This window comes from Gymnodraco acuticeps, unplaced genomic scaffold (genome assembly GCF_902827175.1).
Source record: "Gymnodraco acuticeps unplaced genomic scaffold, fGymAcu1.1, whole genome shotgun sequence".
Lineage (NCBI taxonomy): Eukaryota > Metazoa > Chordata > Actinopteri > Perciformes > Bathydraconidae > Gymnodraco > Gymnodraco acuticeps.
The window spans coordinates 257,207-279,340 of NW_022990120.1; the positions used below are offsets into that span (position 1 = coordinate 257,207).

A 22,134-nucleotide genomic window follows, 5' to 3' on the forward strand; every position below is an offset into this window, starting at 1 on the left:
GTTTTTTTCATTAACATAAAATAAATCTCACGTACCCCCTGCAGTACTCCAACGTTTACCTAAAACATTCATTTTCTTCACGCTTTAATTACATCTGCTTTCCAGTCAACTTAAGATCATTTCAAGAATATTTTGGACTTTCAATCATCTTACCATTTCTGTAGATTCATACTAAGCAGTTTCTTTTATTTTCCAAAAAATATGTATTTTGTTTTATATTTTGATATTTTGAAGCCCAAAGCCCAGCCCAGTCACTCCGAGGGGCATCCAGGTCTATTGATTAAATATGATAATATTTAGACAGTATGACAAACACAAAAATCTGTATTCTGTATTGTTTAATAGAACACAACCATTAAACAGTAACTAACATGTAAAGCACAAGTGAGTCGTAATTCTTCGAATTTAAAGAAATCTCAAAAAGTAACAACTCATATATAATCATGGTTAGGTGAAACACAATTAACAGAATTGATATTGGCATACATTTTTCAAACAGACATTAATCTTGTCTGCCATAATGAAACAACTTCATTATGGCTCACTGACTGGAATGCGTCGGCCAACCACTGAAATACTTCCAAAGGAAAGGTAAAGGAATTTCAAATTCCATCTTTTTATTGCTCACTCTGATGTATGGTGCTGTGCTCTGCGATGTGATTCTCATAAGATCTACACTTTCATTAAACCCTCTATAGAGATGTGACTGCAAAATACTGATAAACTCCTTGGCATCCTTATCTACACGCTCCATACTAAGAGCATTATAAGCCTTTTGAATCTGCATTTTGGCATGTTCCTTATACTGAGCCACATATCTATTTGCCTCCTCGGCATATTGATTTGAGGAATGCAGAACCTCTGCATAGATGGAATCAACCTGAGAAGCGATATTGACGTTTTCATTTTTGAGGTATTTGATCAAACTCTCTGCTTTTTCAGCAATCACCTGAAGCAGGTCATCAACTGTTTTGTGGAGCAAATCAAACCCTCTGTGCACAGAATGTCTTAGCTGAACATACACAGATCTAGTAGAAGACATCAGGTTATCCATGGTCTCCTTTCCATTGACAACGACATCAGTTCCAGGTAAGGTACATTTGATTTCCCTGATGTATCTAATAATCTTCTCAACTAGGCTGGCAAACCTTAGCAGTGTCCTGTCAGTGGCTCTTGATACAGACGAACAAGCTTGCTGAAGCATCTCCAGGCTTGAGAGCTCTTCTTGAGATCCGGGTAATGTAAACTTGATGTCACTTAAGGACTGTGTGACTTTATCTAACAAGACATGGATATGGTCTTCACCATATTTCAACAGTTGTCTAGCCTCAAGAGACAACCTGTCTACAACATCCTGCACACTCAGGGAATTCAAGCTTTCAGAAGCCTTCCTGTACATGCCTTCTAATTGATCAGCCAGGTGTTTGATTGAATTATGCAATGTGTTAAAAGATAGAGGCATCTCATGATATGCTCTCTCTATGACGTTAGAAACTGTGTTTTTCAGCTTCATTCCACCTTGGTTTACATCAAAGCCAAAGTGGTAAGTGTGGTACTTGTTAAAGAACTTGAGGACAGTGTCTGTCATAGCAGGGATCCTGTCCTTGGTGCCCTCAATCACATTAAGGAAGAAGTCGAAATTCCATGACATCTGTAAGATCATCTTCTTAGAGTTTTTCAGCGTGGCTTTGGCAGAGAAAACATCAATATCCCTTTCAGGAGAGGACTAAAGTTGAGGAAAGAATTTGTGAATAATAATTGTTAAAAGGTCACGTTGCACTATAATGCATTATTCCATCAGTAGTTTTACTTGTATTTTGCTGTTGACAATTTACAAATAAAGCAGCTTAAGATGTCTTACCATGTAGCGACTAAAAAGTTTTCCTTTCAACTGTGACGGAGACCTCCGCTGAAACTGCCATCCAAGGAAACCAGATGATGGAGAAGACATAGAAGCAGTTATGCCATCTTTGCGGGAAGCGAAGCGGAAGCTCGTATCAACAAATGTTCGGCTTGACACATCAACATTAAGAGTATGACGAGACTCCCTTTAAAACAAAGAAACAGTGGTTGGTGAAGTTATTTTTCAATTCCAGGAGCAATAACTTTTTGAGATTTAAATTTGCAGAAAATCTTCCTTGGGGTAAAAATATCTTACATTGAATCAGCCAGAGGGGTTTGGCGCTTCATCCTGACAAACAGAAATCAGAATACTATAATTTTCGCAGGGGAAATTGGGTTTCGTGACAGCTGCTCCATTTAACAATACAAGTAAAATGTAAGATAAATGAAATAAAAAATGTATTAAAAAAAAAATTTATAAAAAAAAGGAGTAAGAATAAAAAGATAAAATAAACTAAGATATAAAAACATACGAAATGTAGTAAATGTCCAATAAATTATCAAATAACAAATACAAATATAACACTGTGTGCAAAATTATTAGGCAAGTTGTATTTTTGAAGATTAATTTTATTATTGAACAACTACAGTTCTAAATGTTAATGAACCTCAAACCTGAATATATAAGAAAGCACACTTATGTAAATATATTTAGCATGTTCATTGAAATGTTTTACTGTGATATTTTGTTTCAACAGTTACTTTATGACGTTACTTTTTGTATTATTATTTTAATTTGTATTCAATTTTATATTTATTTTTACCTAGTGTGAATATTGTTTTTCACTCTGACCCTGTTGCTGCTATAAACGCCTAGATAAAGTTCCATCTTATCTTATCTTAAAAGTGAGGTTTTGGCTTATGTGTGCAGAATTATAATGCAACTAAAGGAAAAACGAAAATGTTCCCATCTAACTTGTTTATATTCACCTAAAGTCAGAATAATAAACATACAACTCAAAATGTACAAATAAAGATTTATAACGTAAAAAAAAAGACCAGATAATAATACTAATACCCTTCTCTTCAATAACAGTCACAAGCTTTCCATTGATGGAGTCTGTCAGTTTCTTGATCTTTTAACCATCAACTTCAGTTGACGATTGTTACGGCTTTATGTATTCCCTGTTTCTTTTTCCCTTTGGTTCCTCTACCCAGGTGTGCTGTATTGCTGTAACGAGGTTCAGACAAGGTGCATCTGGAGAAAGAAGTCCTTAAAAGTTCCAGGTCAGCAGCAGAAGAGGGAGGCCTCTGGTGTTGGGACTGTTGTGTTTCTGCCTCTAATCCTACGATGTGTCGTTGAACATGTTACATGTTGATTATGGATTTTATGATTTTAAAGGTGTCTTTTGTGTTCTATTTGGGTCAGTGGTGGAATTTTGTTAGCCCCATAGGGCCATTTTAAGGATAGGGCGTAACAACAATCAACCACAGCCTCCCAGACTCTGTTCAGAGAGCAATGGAGTACTTTGATGCATGCGATTGAGCATTGTCCTTCATAAAATCATGTTCTTCCTGAGAGATACAGACTTTTTCCTGTACCACTGATGGAAGAAAGTGTCTTCTAAAAACTGGCAGTAGAATTGGGAGTTGATTTTGAGTCCATCTTCAACCCGAAAAGGTCCGACTAACTCCTCTTCAATAATACCAGCCCATACCAGAACCCCACCTCCACGTTGCTGTGGTCTGAGTGGAAGTGGAGCTCTGGGCCCGGTACTGATCCAGCCACGGGCCCATCCATCTGGTCCGTCAAGAGTCACTCTCATCTCATGAGTCCAGAAAACCTTTGGAAAATCTTTTTTTTTTACTTTTCCAGTGCTTTCAATACCATCAGACCTGCCCTGCTCAGTAGTAAGCTACTGGACATGCAGGTGGATGCTCCACTGGTGAGCTGGATAACCAAATATCTCACAGCTCGGCCACAGTACGTGAAGCTGCAGAACAACACCTCTGACATTATATTGAGCAGCACGGGCGCTCCTCAGGGCACGGTCCTCTCTCCCTTCCTGTTCACAGTTTATACATCAGACTTCAGACACGGTTCACTGTCCTGCCATCTGCAGAAATTCTCAGATGACTCTGCCATTGTGGGCTGTATCATCAGAGATCAGGAAGCTGAGTACAGGAGTGTTGTGGACAGTTTTGTGGAGTGGTGCGGTCAGAACCATCTGCAGCTCAACGTCACTAAAACTAAGGAGCTAGTGGTTGACTTCAGGAAGCGGAGTACCGCCCCAAGCCCAATTACCATCGTGGGCATGGATGTGGACATTGTGGACAGCTACAGGTTCCTGGGTGTCCACATAGACAATAAACTGGACTGGAGTAAAAACACTGAGGCCCTATATAAGAAAGGCCAGTCACCTGTATTTCCTCAGGAGACTCAGGTCCTTTAACGTCTGCAGCACTATGTTGCAGATGTTTTATGACTCGGTGGTCTCCAGTGTGATCTTCTTTGCTGTAGTGTGTTGGGGCAGCGGGGTGAAGACAGCTGATGCCAACAGACTCAACAAGCTCATCAGGAGAGCAGGCTCTGTCCTGGGAGTGGATCAGGAGTCGTTGGCAGTGGTGTCGGAGGGGAGAATGCTGAGGAAACTTCTCAGCATTCTGGACAACGGGTCTCACCCCCTGCATGCCACACTGGTTTCCTACCGGAGCACTTTCAGCCACAGACTGAGATCACCGAAGACCACCACACAGCGCCACAGGAGGTCTTTCCTCCCAGTGGCAATCAAACTCTTTAACTCTTAAAGGGAACTGAGAACTTCCACACCAACACTATGTGCAATATAAATATCATTACCATCATTACAAAACACTCGCTGCTATATAACTATATAACCATGTGCAATATTATTATTATTATTATTATTAATAATAATGCTATGATAACGTGTAATTACGTAACTGCCACTACGTTTTAATTTTTGCACTACGAACTACTAAATACTGCTAATAATGATTTAATTGATTGTGTGACCATCTATGTTTCTACGTTTCATGTGGTCTGTGGATGTTTAATTGCTCTTTTTGCTGCACTTTTAGTGTACAGTTGTGCCGCTGTGTTTATTGTGTTTATTGTATTTTGTTACTCTGGCACAACAATTTCCTTCGGGATGAATAGAGTCTTATCTTATCTCTTATCTTAATGGCTTCCTGGCAGCTTCACGTTTGATTCTTCTCTTGATTTTTTTTCTGAACCACTAGATGGCGGGCCGGAACATAATCAAAGGCTTATTTAAGTAATTGATTGTTAAAACATGTGACATGTTCGCCGCTGCGGTGCCGTTCTGTGATTCTCCAGATGGCCAGTCCGCCACTGCTCACAAGCTTATTAAGATCCAAAGCTTTAGTGCGTTTTGAATCAATGCTGAGTAGCAGGGACGTGCACAGACATTTGGAGGGGCTATTGCTCTAAACTGGAAAAAGGGACTAATTGTGGGATTATCATGTTGATTCGGCCACAATATTAAAAAAAACTTGCTCTGTCCAGAGGGGCAGGTCAGACAAAAATGGCGAACGGGCTGTTGCCCGGGCAACATTAGCCCGTACCTGTGCACGTCCCTGCTGAGTAGGCTACAGCCAAACTTGACAGTCTCTTCTCTGTCATTGTAGACCGAATGCTTCTCGTTTTGCGCTGTCCTGTTCAAATGACAATCACATTTCCATGCTCGGGCCAGGGCCGGGGGAGGGGTTACAAGGCTCGCGTCTTGTGCTGCATTCACTTGCACTCGGACATTAGGGATTTTCTCTCATAAATGTCAGATGAGCCAAAACTTTTCTTTCAAAACAAAGCTGCCAACTGGGGTGGCAGCATATGCACCACCACCCCTCGCCCTCCATGATCAAGCAGCTTCTCTGATTTTGTTGTCAATGTTTTGACTGAACTTTGTTACTGTTCACATATAAGTAAACATTACGTTTGAATGATTTAGTGAGCTGGTGTTATTTTTTTAAAACCGCATGTTGGCTATTTCAGCACCACGCGCTATCCACCTAATGATCCACTATCAGCGTCAGTGCAGTGTCATTCACTCTCAACATGGATAAAAGTACAATAAGCATTCTTCAGGTGTAGGTAGATTCTCTATTCGGACATTATAGCCTATATGTGCGACTGTCGGTCCGATATTGTAAACAAATAAATAAAAAGTAAATCTCAAAATAATCTTTTATTTTTATTCTCAAAATAATTTTCCGGGCCAAATATTATTGCTGGCGGGCCACCAATGGCCCACGGGCCGCCTATTGCCGACCCATGATGTAGGGTTATGTCCTTAGGCCACACCCTCCCTCATTACACAAATACACATCACCTGATATGCTTAAATCCAATTCAATTCAAGTTTATAGAGCTTGCTAATATGCATACAAATTATGATATGGTCAAAATACTCACTTGCCTAATAATTGTGCACACGTTCGATATATAATATCCACTTAAAAAAGTTAAGTACCAGCATATTGTCACTCCGAAGGAGGAGTTAAACCAACTCAGTCTCACAAAAAAAACGTGTAATGGCTAAGTTGGTCCACAGGGCAAAACGTAGTATATTCACAAATAACCATATCAAGACGTGACATGGATACAATATTTTTTCCTATTCATTTCTAAAGACCAGTGTCCATATCTCGTGTTTGCAAACTTTCCTAGCGTGAGAAAAAAAAACGTGGCGGACACCCGATCTATTCTTAGGGCAAATTCCTAAATTGTAGGATAGTTTGTGGATGTGTAGGATCTATAGTTTGATAGATATTACGAAGATTATTTGAGGTCTCGGCAGGAGGACGTGTATATACTACGTATGTAAACTACAGTGGTTGCTCTGCGCGCACCACCTGAAATTGTGAGATTGCTGCGTCTTTCCCCCTATTAATTTCTATTGACCAGCATTCATGTCAAGTTATCGTCAACTCTCACCGGGTGAATATTTATTATTTCCAGGCTTGCCGTTTTCATATAGTAACTAAGGGACGCATATCATTCCCCTCCCTGTCAAATGATTTTACAGTGATATCGGCAGTACACATTTCTTTTTTCAGAGTTTTGGAAAGCATCACGCTACCCATAAGCCTCAGCTATCTTTTAAGCTTGCTGATTGGATATCTTACTCACAATGCACGTTGGGATATGGTGATTATGTGATTAAAAAATACGAAAACAGTTATTTAAAATAAAATAATACTTTATTCCGTGTGTGCTTGCTTTTCTCTTTGGAATGCATCACATAAATGCATTGTAATACACGGTCCGGCTGCAATAAATAGTACACATCTGCCATAGTTCTTTATTTACAGAGCCCTGATTAGAAGACTTTTGGATAAACTGAAAACGTGACGTGGATAGCAAATAAATCTGCAATTAAACACCATCTTCAATTTCTTTTCAACCTCTCCTTGCAGTATCAATAGTAATTTGGCTTTTATATACTTTTATATTTGTTCCAATCAGTAGATAGGCTATATTTTGCACCTTATTGCATACCCAAAATGAACTACAAAACATGATGTCGTTGCATAACGGTGCACAAAAAAACTTGTAGTTTTTAAAGATATTATTGATTTTATTTGCATTAAAGAATATAAACTCCACTGAGTTGAGAGTATAGTCAGAGGTTTTAGGTGATGGGAGACACATCTATGGAATCAGAATTTCAATCGCTAACCGTTAAATGACTGAACATCATGTTTCTTCCTATTTTAGAGCGCCCCCATTTGGTGATTCTACTCTGTTAGGCACATTCACATAGTTTAGGTCAAGTGGTCTTTATAAAAATTGGTCCCATGTATGTAGTCCCTTCTATAACAGAATGACAAGCACTTAAAAATGCACTAAAGCCAATGTTCAAAGCTTAACAGTTGACAGCACGACCTGTTTATAATCTTCAAACTGACATGATGTTACTCTCCAGATTGAGACCTCTCCAACAATGTTTTGTGTTTACTCCTAAAACCAAGTTTACATTTTGCCCTTTCCTCTTTTTTTTTGTGAGATTGGGTTGGTTAAACAGTCTTCCTGTAGCACTCTGGAGTGCATTCTGGTTGAACAAGTCTTTCATATACTTTATTTATTTAACAGGTAAAATTATCTTGCTCAACTAAAGTCAGTTACAATAGAAAAAACCCTACCCAAGTTAATAATTATTTGGTAGCTCTGATATCTCTAATAACGAAAGAGTCTTGGCCAATTACTTTAACCTGTTAAGCCCCAAGGTCTCAGGCTCGAAAATGACATGCCCAAAACAAATGACTATATATTCACTTCTAAAAGGGGTAAATTAATAATCTTTTCTCTCAAAGCAATGAGAATACCTGTGAGTTGGATGTAGAAAAGTCAGAATCAATATAGATGTTTTTATTTTAAAGTAAATTCAGATTGAACAAAAAACAAACATTACTTATAGTGAAAACCACCCTTAAATGATGGGATAGTAGCCAAAAAGCTTTAGGAATCCTAATTGTAACATATAAGTATCAAGATTGATGCAAAACAAGTTAAATTTGACCTTTTTAGAGAGGTTTAGAAAATAAACCCCACCTCTGGGGTCATTTGGGTGTATTTGCCACATCTCTGGAACCCATTGGTCGATTTTGGTGATTGACACAGAGACATTGCATTAACCTTCAGCAGCGTTTATATGCGTTTTAATGCCCTTGAACACAACTTTTGATCAGAAAACAGCAAAGGTAAGACGTATTTGCCGTTTTGGCCCCGTAAAGTGAAGTTGCGTGTTGTCTTTCCCGGCTTTGCTGCCGTGAGTTTTGGTTGCACAGTAATGATACGTATACCAATGGAATCTGTGGAATCTCAACTTTCATATGATATCTAGTTTGCGCAGATAGCATGAAGTATAAAATATCTCTACCGTGAGTTCTGTGCTAAGTGCGTTAGCATTTTTTCGGTTAGTGCTCGGATTCAGAGGCCTGGTGTTACCCTTTTGTTTTGTTTAGCTATAAATGGTTAATATTGTCTGATAGCTGAGTTTCTTCCCGTTAAGTGGGTATGACACATTAATAGGTTGTTAAATGTTAAGAAGCCCTGAGACACAGTTTCGTGAATATTGTTGGGTTTGCCCCCGCCGGTTGCTGTCATTTACACTTGTCATTTTTAATTGTCTTATATCCAGATTAGATTCGACATTCGATTGCACTTTCATTCATTACTCAGATATATAAGTCTTCTTTGTATAGATCCCACATCTGATTACATACATTGAACCCATTTGGTTTTGCAGGGATAAATGCTAATTAAGGGTCCAGTCATGAGGTGAATTTAAGCAGTATATTTACAACAATACTATTTTAGCTAGCTAACAACGGTGCGCGAAAAGACAGGAAGAATGACGGTTAGTCTATGTGTAACTTTGGCGGCCATTATCTGGGTGTTTTTATTGTAATCTTGTTGTCTTTATTGCTGGAGAACCTATGGTAGGAAATAAAATGGAAGAAATAAGTCACAGGATAATTCAGCAACGTCAGAGATGGTTTTGACCAAATCTTTAACCCCCCGGTATCATTCGATTGGACTAAGCACATTAGTAATTCGAGACAAAAATGTCCACTGCAAAAGACTTTGATAAAAAGATTATATTAAAAGGTTTTTTACACAACTTCTTTGGGTTCAATCTTTAAAGCAACTTCCGCCCTAATAGAAAATACCAACAATTTAATCATGTTCAGGATTTTAACCCTTTAAATGCCATTTTGAATACATGAAACCGTTGTTTTTTTTCATGATGAAAACAGAGAAAATGAGTTATTTTCCAAAAAATACATATCTGGGGACTGGCTCTTTTTTTTATAACAGTCTTGGATATGTCAAAGATTAGCAACAAAATGGATTTTTTTTGCATTATTAGTTTTTGCACAAAATCAGATTGAACAAAAAAGTCACACATTAGTCATTCGGAACAAAAATGTCCACTTCCAAAAACTGCTCTAAAATGACAACAGATTAATATTTTAAAAAACTTTTTGGGGTTAAATCTTTCAATCAACTTCAATCCTGATCAAAAATACCAAATGTTACATTATGTTCAGGATTTTAACCCTTGAACTGCCAGTTTGAAAACACGAATTTGCGTTTTCTATGAAAAACATACACAAAAAGGCAGTTATTTTCCATATAATAAATGTTGGGGGGGTCGGCTTTTTTTTTATCACAGTCTTGGATATTTCAAAGATTAGCAACAACATTTATTTTGGTGGATTATTAGTTTTTGCACAGAATCAGATTAAACTAAAAAGTCACACATTAGCCACTCGCAGACAAAAATGTCCCATCCACTCCCATTATAAGCACATCTTTTGATCTCTCCGCCATACCGGTATAAAATCATGCATTTTGTAATGTCAGGGTTTTATATTGGAGGAAAATAGTTAAATGTGTCCTTTTGACTGTATATGACCAGATGTGACATTTTACCATTGAATTACATGCTTGTCATTTCTTGGTTTCTTTGCCTGTTGTATAATGGGGCCCTGCCAGCCATTGGAATACATGTATGCAACTCATATGATGTAGGTGTGTTGGTATGGATGTGGAAGAGTGGTATCAGCTGAGAAATGTGTGTGTTTGTGTGTGTGTGTGTGTGTGTGTGTGTGTGTGTGTGTGTGTGTGTGTGTGTGTGTGTGTGTGTGTGTGTGTGTGTGTGTGTGTGTGTGTGTGTGTGTGTCTGGATGTACAGTGTGTGTATACAGAGACAACAATATACAGTAGATTTGGTTTACAGCAAGTCACAGTTTTCACCTCATATCTTTCTTTCTTTCTTTCTCTCTCTCTCTCTCTTTCTCTCACTCCCTCATTCCCAAACTCATACACACTCTTACATATTAAACCTCCTTATACCGTGTATGTGTGTGAGTGATTGTGTGTGAGAATGAGACAGGAGTAAGTGTGCTCTCATGGCGTTTTGTTTTTCATTTGTGCTGTTTCATGTGTCTTTGAGGTAAACAGATGTATGATCTTGACCCAGCTTGACCTCGATGTTTTGATTATTTGGAACTTCAAAGTCCTTTGATAATGTCTCTTTAGCAAACAGACATACACAGCCATACTCCTTGAAGTAAATGAAAACACCTGGCTGCAAAGCCAAAGCTTGAAATATGTGTAGTTTGGCTGGATGGTCATTTCATTCCTGTGATACGCAACAAGCAGTAAGATGAAGAGGAGCTTCTCTGTGGGACAAGAGGTCTCATGCAGCCCCTAACTTCAGCTGCAGGACTCATCCTCTGAAACAGAAACACCCTGAGAAGGAGAATCTGGTGTGGATCTGCCTGAACTGTGCTTGAAAGGAGTCAGCACAAGGATAAAACACTTTTTTGCCAAACAGTTTGCCAAACAGTTCATTTATCAGATGGGGGCAGAGAAGAAGGAACAATTCTGCCCCGAATCCCATGTTGATACAGAGGAATCGATGAGGTCCTTTGCTGAGGAGGTTGAAGAGCTGCTGAGGAGCTGCTGAGGAACAACAAGATGGTGATGAGGTTGAGATGTATGAAGGACTACAAAACCTTTTAGATGGAAAAAGCCTGATGTTCACTAACGTGCTTAGTGATCTCCTCCTCAATCACACCACAAAGGGGACGATAGCACCAGAGATTGCCCCAGGAGTAACAAGAATATTTGTTGCGCCGCCACGTGAAGCCATGCTTAGAGAAATGATCAGATGTTTGTGGTGGAGTCTGATCGTTCTTCGTCTGACCCTTCCCCTGAAAGTGGAGAGGACACAGAGGATCCCATCCCGTATCTGCGCTACATTCCTCTGCACTATCCTATCCAATGTTTGCTCAAACATCTGTGGTATCAACATCCCTCCAGTTTGCCACCGAACGTCCCCCATGCAGGTGTGTCATGTCGACATTACTACTGATGATCTCAGGGGTAAAGAATAAATCAAAGAAGGATTCCACGTCATGAATTGTTATTTATGCCACTCGTAATGGCATAACGCGTGGGCCCTGAAACCAAACCTCTGGCAGCAGGAATGTAGCGCGGCGTTTCCTCGTGAGAGGGAAACCAGATTTGAAAATGTTTTGATGTCCACCCGCTGCCACGATGGACACGATCCTCCGGATAGGATAGTGCAGAGGAATGTAGCACAGCTACGGGATGGGATCCTCTGTGTCCTCTCCACTTTCAGGGGAAGGGTCGGACGAAGAAGGATCAGACTCCACTACAAACTCCACATCAGATTCTCATTCTTATGTTTGGCAAAAAGGTGTTTTATCTTTGTGCTGACTCCTTTCAAGCACAGTTCAGATCCACACCAGATTCTTCTTCTCAGGGCGTTTCTGTTTCAGAGGATGAGTCCTGCAGCTGAAGTTACGGGCTGCATGAGACCTCTTGTCCCACAGAGAAGCTCCTCTTCATCTTACTGCTTGTTGCGTATCACAGGAATGAAATGACCATCCAGCCAAACTACACATATTTCAAGCTTTGGCTTTGCAGCCAGGTGTTTTTATTTACTTCAAGGAGTGTATGTATCGCTGTGTATGTCTGTTTGACATTATCAAAGGACTTTGAAGTTCAAACAATTCAAAACATCGAGGTCAAGCAGGGTCAAGATCATACATCTGTTTACCTCAAAGACACATGAAACAGCACAAATGAAAAACAAAACTTCATGAGAGTACACTTAGTCCTGTCTCATTCTCACACACAATCACTCACACACATACAAGGTATAAGGAGGTTTAATATGTAAAAGTGTGTATGAGTTTGGGAATGAGGGAGTGAGAGAAAGAGAGAGAGAGAGAGATAAAGAAAGAAAGATATGAGGCAAAAACTGTGACTTGCTGTAAACCAAATCTACTGTATACTGTCTCTGTATACACACACTGTACATCCATACACACACACAAACACACACATTTCTCAGCTGATACCACTCTTCCACATCCATACCAACACACCTACATCATATGAGTTGCATACATGTATTCCAATGGCTGTCAGGGCCCCATTATACAACAGGCAAAGAAACCAAGAAATGACAAGCATGTAATTCAATGGTAAAATGTCACATCTGGTCATATACAGTCAAAAGGACACATTTAACTATTTTCCTCCAATATAAAACCCTGATATTACAAAATGCATGATTTTATACCGGTATGGCGGAGAGATCAAAATATGTGGTTATAATGGGAGTGGATGGGACATTTTTGTCCGCGAGTGGCTAATGTGTGACTTTTTTGTTTAATCTGATTTTGTGCAAAAACTAATAATCAACCAAAATCAATGTTGTTGCTAATCTTTGACATATCCAAGACTGTGTTAAAAAAAAAAAAAGCTGACCCCCCCAACATTTATTATATGGAAAATAACTGCCTTTTTGTGCATGTTTTTCATAGAAAATGCAAATTCATGTTTTCAAACTGGCAGTTCAAGGGTTAAAATCCTGAACATAATTTAACATGTGGTATTTTTGATCAGGACTGAAGTTGATTGAAAGACTTAACCCCAAAAAGTTTTTTAAAATATTAATCTGTTGTCATTTTAGAGCAGTTTTTGGAAGTGGACATTTTTGTCCCGAATGACTAATTTGTAACTTTTTTGTTCAATCTGATTTTGTGCAAAAACTAATAATGCAAAACAATCCATTTTGTTGCTAATTTTTGACATATCCAAGACTGTTATTTTTTGGAAAATAACTCATTTTCTCTGTTTTCATCATGAAAAAAAACAGCGGTTTCATGTATTCAAAATAGCATTTAAAGGGTTAAAATCCTGAAAATGATTACATTTTTGGTATTTCCTATTAGGACGGAAGTTGCTTTAAAGATTGAACCCAAAAAAGTTGTGAAAAAAACCTTTTAATATAATGTTTTTATCAAAGTCTTTTGCAGTGGACATTTTTGTCTCGAATGACTAATTTGCGTAGTCGATTTGGTACACACTGTGAATTAAAGACCGATTTGAAAAATTGAAATTCCAAAATAGATAGAGAAAATAGCCTTGTTACAAAAAATTGGGCCATTTGCACCAACAAAACCAAAGTTATTGCAAAATGAAAAGTGAAAAATGACCCATATGGACAAAAACGTCCACAGTGATACCGGAGGGTTAAAGAAACCTGGGTTCCTTGCTGTATCCCAGATCAAGCTGTTGTACTTGATTCAAAATCAGAGACAAAGCGCATAATTAAATTTGTTTTGGGAAGTTTTGCTTCTATTGCAAAATGTAAAATACACTAAAGGAATGGAATACTGTTCTGTTTTATAATGTTCTTTTTTGTTTGTTTAAATGGACCAGGCTACCAATGCATTAGTTGTGCAACCCTGTGTTGCAGAATTGAAATATAATGTTCTAGAATTCTTGAATCTTTAACTAGACAATTAAAAAGTAAAAATAGTGTATGCACTTACCTTAGGTTTTTTGACAAAACATGTTGCCAGTCAACGTTTACGTCACTGTGTATCAAGTTGCACTTTCCATTTAGATCAAATACTCCATTTTCTAATCCAAGAATTGCACTGGCTGAAGGGACATAAGCAAAATGTAATATTATATTTGGCTGTCTATTATAAAGCAACTTATTGGCTATAGAAATGACCACAACATGGACTTATCAAGTAAAGTAAAGTACAGTGTGTGCTTGTCTTACCAGAGAGGTCATATTCCAAGAAGATCATAGTAGAAGTACATGTGGAATTCAGCAAAGTTATGAGGTTAGAGTTATTTTTCTCCAGCTTGGCAGTTGTTGACACATTATATATAGGAGAGGAAACCTTCAGAGTGGCACTGAGGGATCCAAAAGCTGGGATAAACACACTTGAAGGAAGATGAAAGGCAGTTTCAGGGACTTCAATTTTTTGCTCTGGGATAATGATGGTTGGAAGCTCGAAGTTTAATATCTGGTTTGTGATTTCATTTAAGCTGATACTGTGCTCTCCAATGTCAAAGGATGTTGGTAGTGTGAAAGATGACACTGTGATTTCATATTGTGGAATCTTAAATGAAAGGAAAGACATTTTCCCCTGTAGATACTCTGTTTCAATTATGTAACTGGGCACTGACATTATTGGCAAGAGAGGCAATATGATTTGAAAGGCTGTAGTGGTGATAACCTTAGGCATGTTTAGGTTCTTTGGATGAATTGTAAAGGGTTCCACATGCAAGTTAGTAAATGGTACATCAAAGGCTGGAACTGAGATGGCAGGGGGAAGAGTGAGTTGATCAGGGACATCTGGCTTTTCAAATCGCATGTCTATCTTTCTGATTGAGAGTGGAATTTCTTTCCTCCAAAAAGGCACTGCAATGCTAATTTCTGGGATATTAAAAGTCATGCTGTTTTCAAATAGTTTAAATGGTATTTTATACTCCTGGCCATAAATAGTCTTTGTGTACACAATGCTGGAAGATATGTTAAAAATGTGTAAGTCATCCAAATGTGTGACCTGGTCATACTTGAGAACATCCCAGATTGTTTTCTGATATACAGGAAGCCTAACTGACTTCAGGAAAGCTTGATGGCCTTCCACTGATCCGGTCAAGTCCATACGTACTTCGGATTCATCATTGGAAATGAGTAAATCACAAGCATGGATGATGGATGCCAGCTGCTCCTTACCACTCCAAGTGAAAGTCTGTTTGTCCGAGCTGATAGCAAGGTTGATGCTCTGAAAGAGTCCAGTATTACCCAAGCTACTTGGCTGACTTGCATCAATGTTTAATGTAGTCTTGAAAGTTGTTAGAGGAACAACATCTAGTTCTCCTATAATAATGTATTTTCCATTAGTGTTGAAAGATGCAATATCAATATTGTTATTGCTGGTGTGATCAACTGTTGCAAACATTCGCCGTAATGAGACCTCAAGGGCCATGTTATTATTTACATCAAACTGGAAGACTTTATTGTATGTGCTTCGTTTTAGTTTCTCCTGTTTGTCAATGTTTGAGTTTAAGACCGTCCTAACCGTTGATCGTAGGTTATTGGCATTAAGGTAAAAACTGGCCACATTTTCTAGCTCTCCATCAAAGTTACAACTGTCCATTAGTGTTATATCTGACTTCCCTTCTGTGGAGGTCTCTAATGACACATAGGAAGAAGGTGCTTCCAGGACCCAGTTTATATCAAGATTTCCTTTTCCTACCAACCTAATCAGAGGAATGTTTAACATATATTTTATTATTTTCTTAGAAACTAAAGTTGCATTTGTCTTGGTATTTCCGGTGAGTTCCTGACCGAACTGTAGATTTAAGAAGGGTAGATTGATTTTTGCAGTGTTTACTAGAGAAGCTTCCAAGCTCCTTTCGGTGAGACTAACATCACATTTATGGTTTGCTTCTATATTTTTATGTTCTAGGTATACAGTGGTGACCAGTTGTATTCCTCTATTCTTTGCCAAACTGGTGGTGCCATACATTTTTCCATTTAAAATGTCAAACACAGATGTTGAAGAAGTGCTGAACCGTGCAGCAATGTCTGAATAGTTGAAAAAGCCAGCATTAGAACTTAAGGTGATTATAGTGGATTTGAAGAAGAAGTCAAAAGTTATGTTACCCATGGCTGGGATCAAAATGTTGTTTTGAATGGCTGGTAGTGTGAAAGTGGGGAGTTGTATTTCACCTAAAGTTTCTGGAACATGGATAACAGGTAAACCCAAAGATGGTAGAACAAGGGTATAGGATGGCACAGTAAAACCTAGTGCTGGAACTTTGAAGCTTGGTGTACTGACCTCCTTGGGGACAAAGTAACTAAAGGCCGGCATCTCAGCACTAATAGCGGAAACATCAATATTCAATATTGGTATTTTGTATCCAGGGACAGTGAAGGTTTGAGGAGGCAGACTAGAGGTGTCTATTTTGTGTTTGATATACTGTGACTTTGCTTTGTTGTACGAATCTTTTAAATGTGCAACTACTTTGTCTCTACATTGTTCAAATTGAGCCTGGATGAAGTCGGCGTTGTCTATAATTACATTGTAAATTGGTTCAAGGTGTAATTCAAAGATGTGTGTATCTGGGTTCTTGTAGTAATGCATTTTCAGGTTGATATCGAATGACTGTTGAGGATTGGTGAGCAAGGTTGTAAATCCAGCATTTTCCCACAGAGAGAGCTCTTTGACCTCAGGAATATTAACATTGAGGTAGGGTACGGTTATCTCTGGGATAGTTAGAGGAACAGTCAAAAAGTCCAAATTAGCCTCTCCATTAGCGTATGAGTGAAAGAAGATGTCCAGGTCATTGTTTTCTGCTGTAAAGTTGTGATTGTATTTGTACTGGTTAAATCTTGCCAAAGTAAACCAACAAGCATGCTGCTTTTCAGAATTTAGTACAACACTATAATCCTGCTGGAGATCCACTTTACCAGTAAGTTTTAATGGGAATATCATCTTGGAGTTTACTTTATTCTTGACATCAAGCACAATTTCAAATGGATGGACCATGAATTCCAGAGAGTTGGCAATGAATCCAGTCAGGTTTCCAGTTAATTCAGCATTATGAGAGGCTATCACCGCAATTTTTAAGTCCGAAATATTAGCCTCTGCATTTAAAATCATAACACTGTTCTTGACAGATGGTACTTCAGTTTCCCATTTTGCTAAAACAGTGACATGGTTTAAGATCACGGATTCAGCGGTCAGCATTTGCTTCAATTTCATGGCCTTACAGTCTGTTTCTCCTACAAAAGTAAATTTGGCAGTGCTAAAATTGATGTTGAATTCAGCATTGCTATTGTATGTACCTTCATCAAAATAGTCTTGAATGGACCACTTTCCATTACCAGTAGTTTCACCAGTCACAGTTATTCTACCTGAATCCAGGCTGGCTGTTATATACTGTTTCACCGATGCCTGATTTGAAGTTTCAATTGATGGGTTGTCAACGCTGTGGTCGTAGTTTGTGTCTATTACTGCAAATATACCATTCTTTAATGTAAGTTTCATATTGTTGACCAGGTTTGCAGTGTAGATTTGGGTTGTAGCCTTGGCAGTGGTCTTAGCAGAAGCCTCTGCGGAAGAGCCAGTGAGTGTCATGGATACTCCATGATCTATTGAGAAGGCAACATGTGTGGCTTTCACGGTTTCTGTGAAAAGCAACTTCTTCATTCTAGGAGCTTCTAATTGTGCAGTGGCTTCATATGTGTATTCAAGGGGCCCAATGGGTGATTTGGCAAAAGAGGTAAGCGTGGCTGTAAACTGTGGGTTTTTTGGTGTGGATGTTGAGTTCTCAATCTTCCCTGTAGTGTGAAGAGTGTACTGTGGGGAGTTCACTGTAAATTCTCCATGAAGTTTGCCAAAGATTGGGATACAAATGTCACTTCGAACCTCAGGTAATGTGAACACTGGAATTGGGAGCATTGTGATTTTAAAATCATTATAATTTAACTTGGGGATGATGAAGGCTGATAATGTTATTTCTGAAAGACTTATTTCTGGTAAGGTGAGATCTGGTAATTCAGGTAGGTAGAGAACTTTGAGGTCACCAAAGATTTCCCCAGGGTCACGAAGTTCGATCTCAAATTCCCTGATGTTGTCTATGATATAAATTATGTTTGCTTTGATCTCATCAAAGTCAATGGTGAAGGCAGGAATTGTGTAGGTGTTGAGGACGGTGAACTCAGGGACTGAAATTTGAGCTGGGATGCTGATCTCTTGCAGTTTTTTCAGGTTGATTGTAAATGCTGGAATGATAAGGTCAGTGAGAGGTATAGTAAAAGTGGAAACATTAATCTCAGCTGTTCTCAGTGCAACAAGAACTCCATCTACAGTTTGCTTGATTTGGGTGATGATCTCCTTATCATTGGCAAGTTTTCTGATCTCAACTGTCAGTTGGTTAAACTGTGCAGAAATGTAGGCAACCACATTAGTGTAGGATTCACTTGCTCTTTTGAGGTAAATGTACATTTCGTTTCTGATATCCATGTCAAGGATTCTTTGTCGCATATCTTCGAGAATATCTTGCACTTTCATCTTGATGTCATTGTAAAATGTTTTGTCAATCACAGTTTTCAATTTATTCAAGGCATCAGCAAGTTTAGTTTTCTTTAGGTTGTCCAAATATGTGAAGGTGGAACTTTGGATCTCTCTGAAAAATTCCCTTACTGCCTCAAGTTTTTGCACAACCTCATATGTTTTAATCTGTTTGTTGATATCATTTGTTAGTTCAGCAATCTTCTTGTTTGACTCGTCAACAAATGCACTGTAGTCAAATTCCTTCAGTGACTTAATCATTGATGATATATGTTTATGAAGCTCATAAATTATTTTCCTAAATTCAATTTCTTTGATCTGTCTTGTCACACTGAGCAGAAGTTGCATACTTTTATCATAAACAAATTCAAAATTGACAGATTTCAAAGTTTCTACAATCAACCGCACAGTCTCATCAATTTTAAATTCATTGACTAAAATCACTAGCTGATCTAATAATTCTTTACATTTCTCATCAAGACTGTATTTTAAAAGAAGATCCCTAATGTAGAAATACAGCGTATTCATTTTGTTGGGGATTTCATATTCATCAATCCAGTTGACAATAACATCGTTCATAGATTCCATTACTTTTGCTATCTCCGAAGAAGGGATTCTATATGACAGCTGCTCAAAATAATTTGCCAAATCTATTGATAGAAGGTAATCCTTTAAATCTTCAAAAAACATTTTAAAATCAAAGATATGAATGGCCTGTTTAATTTCAGAAAGTTTGTCTTTGATTTTCTCCAAGACTCCATATTTAGAATCAAATTCTCGAAGCCACACAGAACTGCTTTCTGTGAGCTTCTGAAAATCAATCTGTCTGATGATGTCCTCGATGGTATCAAGTGCTTTGACAAGTGAATGCTTAATTTCATACTGTTCATCAATGGACCAAAGCTGATTTCCAATTTGTGAAAGTACATCTGTTATCATGTTGACAAGGTGTCTGGCCTTGACATACTCTTTTATTGTAAGGATGAGATCTCTTACTTTAGTGGCAAAGTCCATTACTGTATTTTCAATTAACTCTCTCAAATTGTTCACAGCAACCTCCAAATCATTCATAGTTACAGCAAACTCATTGACTAGATAATCCAATTTTACTTTTACTTTATTTACTTTGTTCTCTAAGTCCATTTCTTGCATGAAGTGTGTCACTTGCATAGGTAACCTGTCTAGCTTGGCTCTGAAGTCAGTGATTAGCTGAATAACATCTAAATTGTGGATTAACTGTTGAAGTGATTCTAAGGCTTGTACAAGTGTGTTCTTGTACTGCTCCAAAGCAACAGGAAAGCTTTCAATTAATGGGATGTCAATGACGTGACAGTCACCTTTTTTGTCATACTTAATGAAACCAGCCATACTAAATTCTTGTATTTCTGATTTTGTGTCTTTTTTTCCCAAATTCTTGAAAATGTCTGTTAACATTACTCCTGAAAACTCTAATCCAATCTTCTCAGGATTATTAAAAGTACTAATGTCTTGGTTATAAGCATGGTTATTTAGTTCAGATTTTACTTTCCAGGTCAGAGATTGGTCACTTGGTGTCAGGAGGCCATCAAACCGGTTTTCTAAATGAGTGGAAGACTCTCCACTTGGAAGCATATGTGTGGTTGACACCCGGGTGTCATGTGAGTGTGTAAAAGCTAGGGGCTCAGCTCTAATTAACAACTTGCTGTTCAGCTGTCCGGCGTGCTTCCCATATAGATTAATTTCTCCATCACTGTTTACGATTGCATCAAGAGTGAGCCTGAAAGGCTGTGCCATGGTGCGAATAGTACTGTCAAAACGTAGAGGTTCTGACTTCATTTGTGCCTCACAGTTTAACTTGGAGGAAAGTCCAGCAATCTCAAGTTCACAGTTGTGACTTAGTTGGGCATCCGTTAAGTTCCCAGACATGTTGTATTTCATTTTACCAGCCATATTGTCAATACTCAGCTCATAGGTATGTTCAATGTTGTGTTCTTCTCCATATGCTCCCTTCATATTTCCACTCAGATCCATCTTAATTGGCTCAAGCTGCATGTGGCCAACATTGTTCAAACTGATATCATAAAACCTGAGGTCATTTGACAAATCAAATGACATAACAAATGGCTTAATATTTACCCTGGTGTCTTGCTTGTAGTACATATCTTCACAGATAAAGTTTTTAGTCTTGGATTGGAGGGCTAGGGTCCACAAAGTTAGGGTCAGTGTGTGGCTATTTTCTGTATTCATCTGCTTGAATGTCCCCATGGTATTGCTAGTAAAGGCCAGAGCCCTTCGGTTCAGAATAATGTCTATGTTGTTTCTTGTGGTCGCGTCATATGCATGGCCCTTGAAGACACCATTCAAAGAAGCTTCAGCAGCTGTGATTTTAACTTCAATGTTCAGCTCTCCCCTGCTCTCCATAGCCATTGTTTTGACCCCGGAGGAAAGGGACGCTCCATTGTTGTCAATGGCACCACTGAAAATATTCTCCACTGTGACAGGGCTACACTGAATTATGTTAGTTCCACTTGTGATCAGACCATTTCTGCTAACCAAAACAGAAGCTTTGTGCAATCCACGACCTGTGTCCAATGTGAGAGAACCTTCAGAGTTGACCTCAAGACCATTTGAATCCAGGGATCCTGTTATAAGTGAAAATGCTCTATTTGAGTCACCATCTGCCTTTGACTCAATTCTGAGGATGGCCATTTGACTGGACACTCCAAGCTCAACTTTGTTATTGAGTGATTTACCCATTGCTGAGGCAACTGCATTGCACTTTAGGGTCAGTTGCGCATCTTTATACTTGAGGTCTGCTACATGGTTGAAGACATCCTTTTGGACATTGGTTTTGGACACAATGTTCAACTCAGAGTTTTCGTAAACTCCTTGGATCATGTTGTGAACTTCCATGAATGGCAAGTTGAAGTGAAGGTTGGAATCCCCTCTTCCTTTTCCCTCAAGCGGACGCATGTTGTAGCTGTGGGTGTAGGAGGTATTGGTGTAGAATGAACATATTTTGAGTAATCCGTCAACTGTGCCATCTCCTGAGACTTTAAATGAATCAATAGTTGAAGTTGACTTAGCAGAGTAGTATAGAGATGCTTGCAGGCCAATTGGACTAGAGGCTTCAATCTTGTAGTTGGCTCTTGCATTCAATATGTTTGTTACCGTTAATGTGTTAAAGACACTGAAGCTTGTGTCAATGAGGCTATGGCTGAAAGAACTATTCAGAAGGTACTTCAAATTATCATCGGCTTTTCCTGACATCATCCCGGTTCCTTGAAACAGACACACAGAAAGTATTTTATTATCAGAATTCGCAACACACAAGCT

At 38.6% G+C, this 22,134-nt stretch overlaps 1 protein-coding gene across 1 annotated transcript in view; it reads right to left on the bottom strand.

Moving 5' to 3' along the window:
- Positions 1–323: 323 nt before the first annotated feature.
- apoba (apolipoprotein Ba) overlaps positions 324–22,134 on the bottom strand; it is a 103,938-nt gene continuing 82,127 nt past the window's right edge. The window contains exons 25-29 of the mRNA XM_034216591.1: positions 14,508–22,079; positions 14,269–14,380; positions 2,159–2,191; positions 1,862–2,048; positions 324–1,726 (exon numbers count right to left, since the gene is read on the bottom strand). Coding sequence (XP_034072482.1) covers positions 542–1,726; positions 1,862–2,048; positions 2,159–2,191; positions 14,269–14,380; positions 14,508–22,079 — 9,089 coding nt within the window. The 3' untranslated portion in view covers positions 324–541. The remainder of the gene's footprint in view (positions 1,727–1,861; positions 2,049–2,158; positions 2,192–14,268; positions 14,381–14,507; positions 22,080–22,134) is intronic.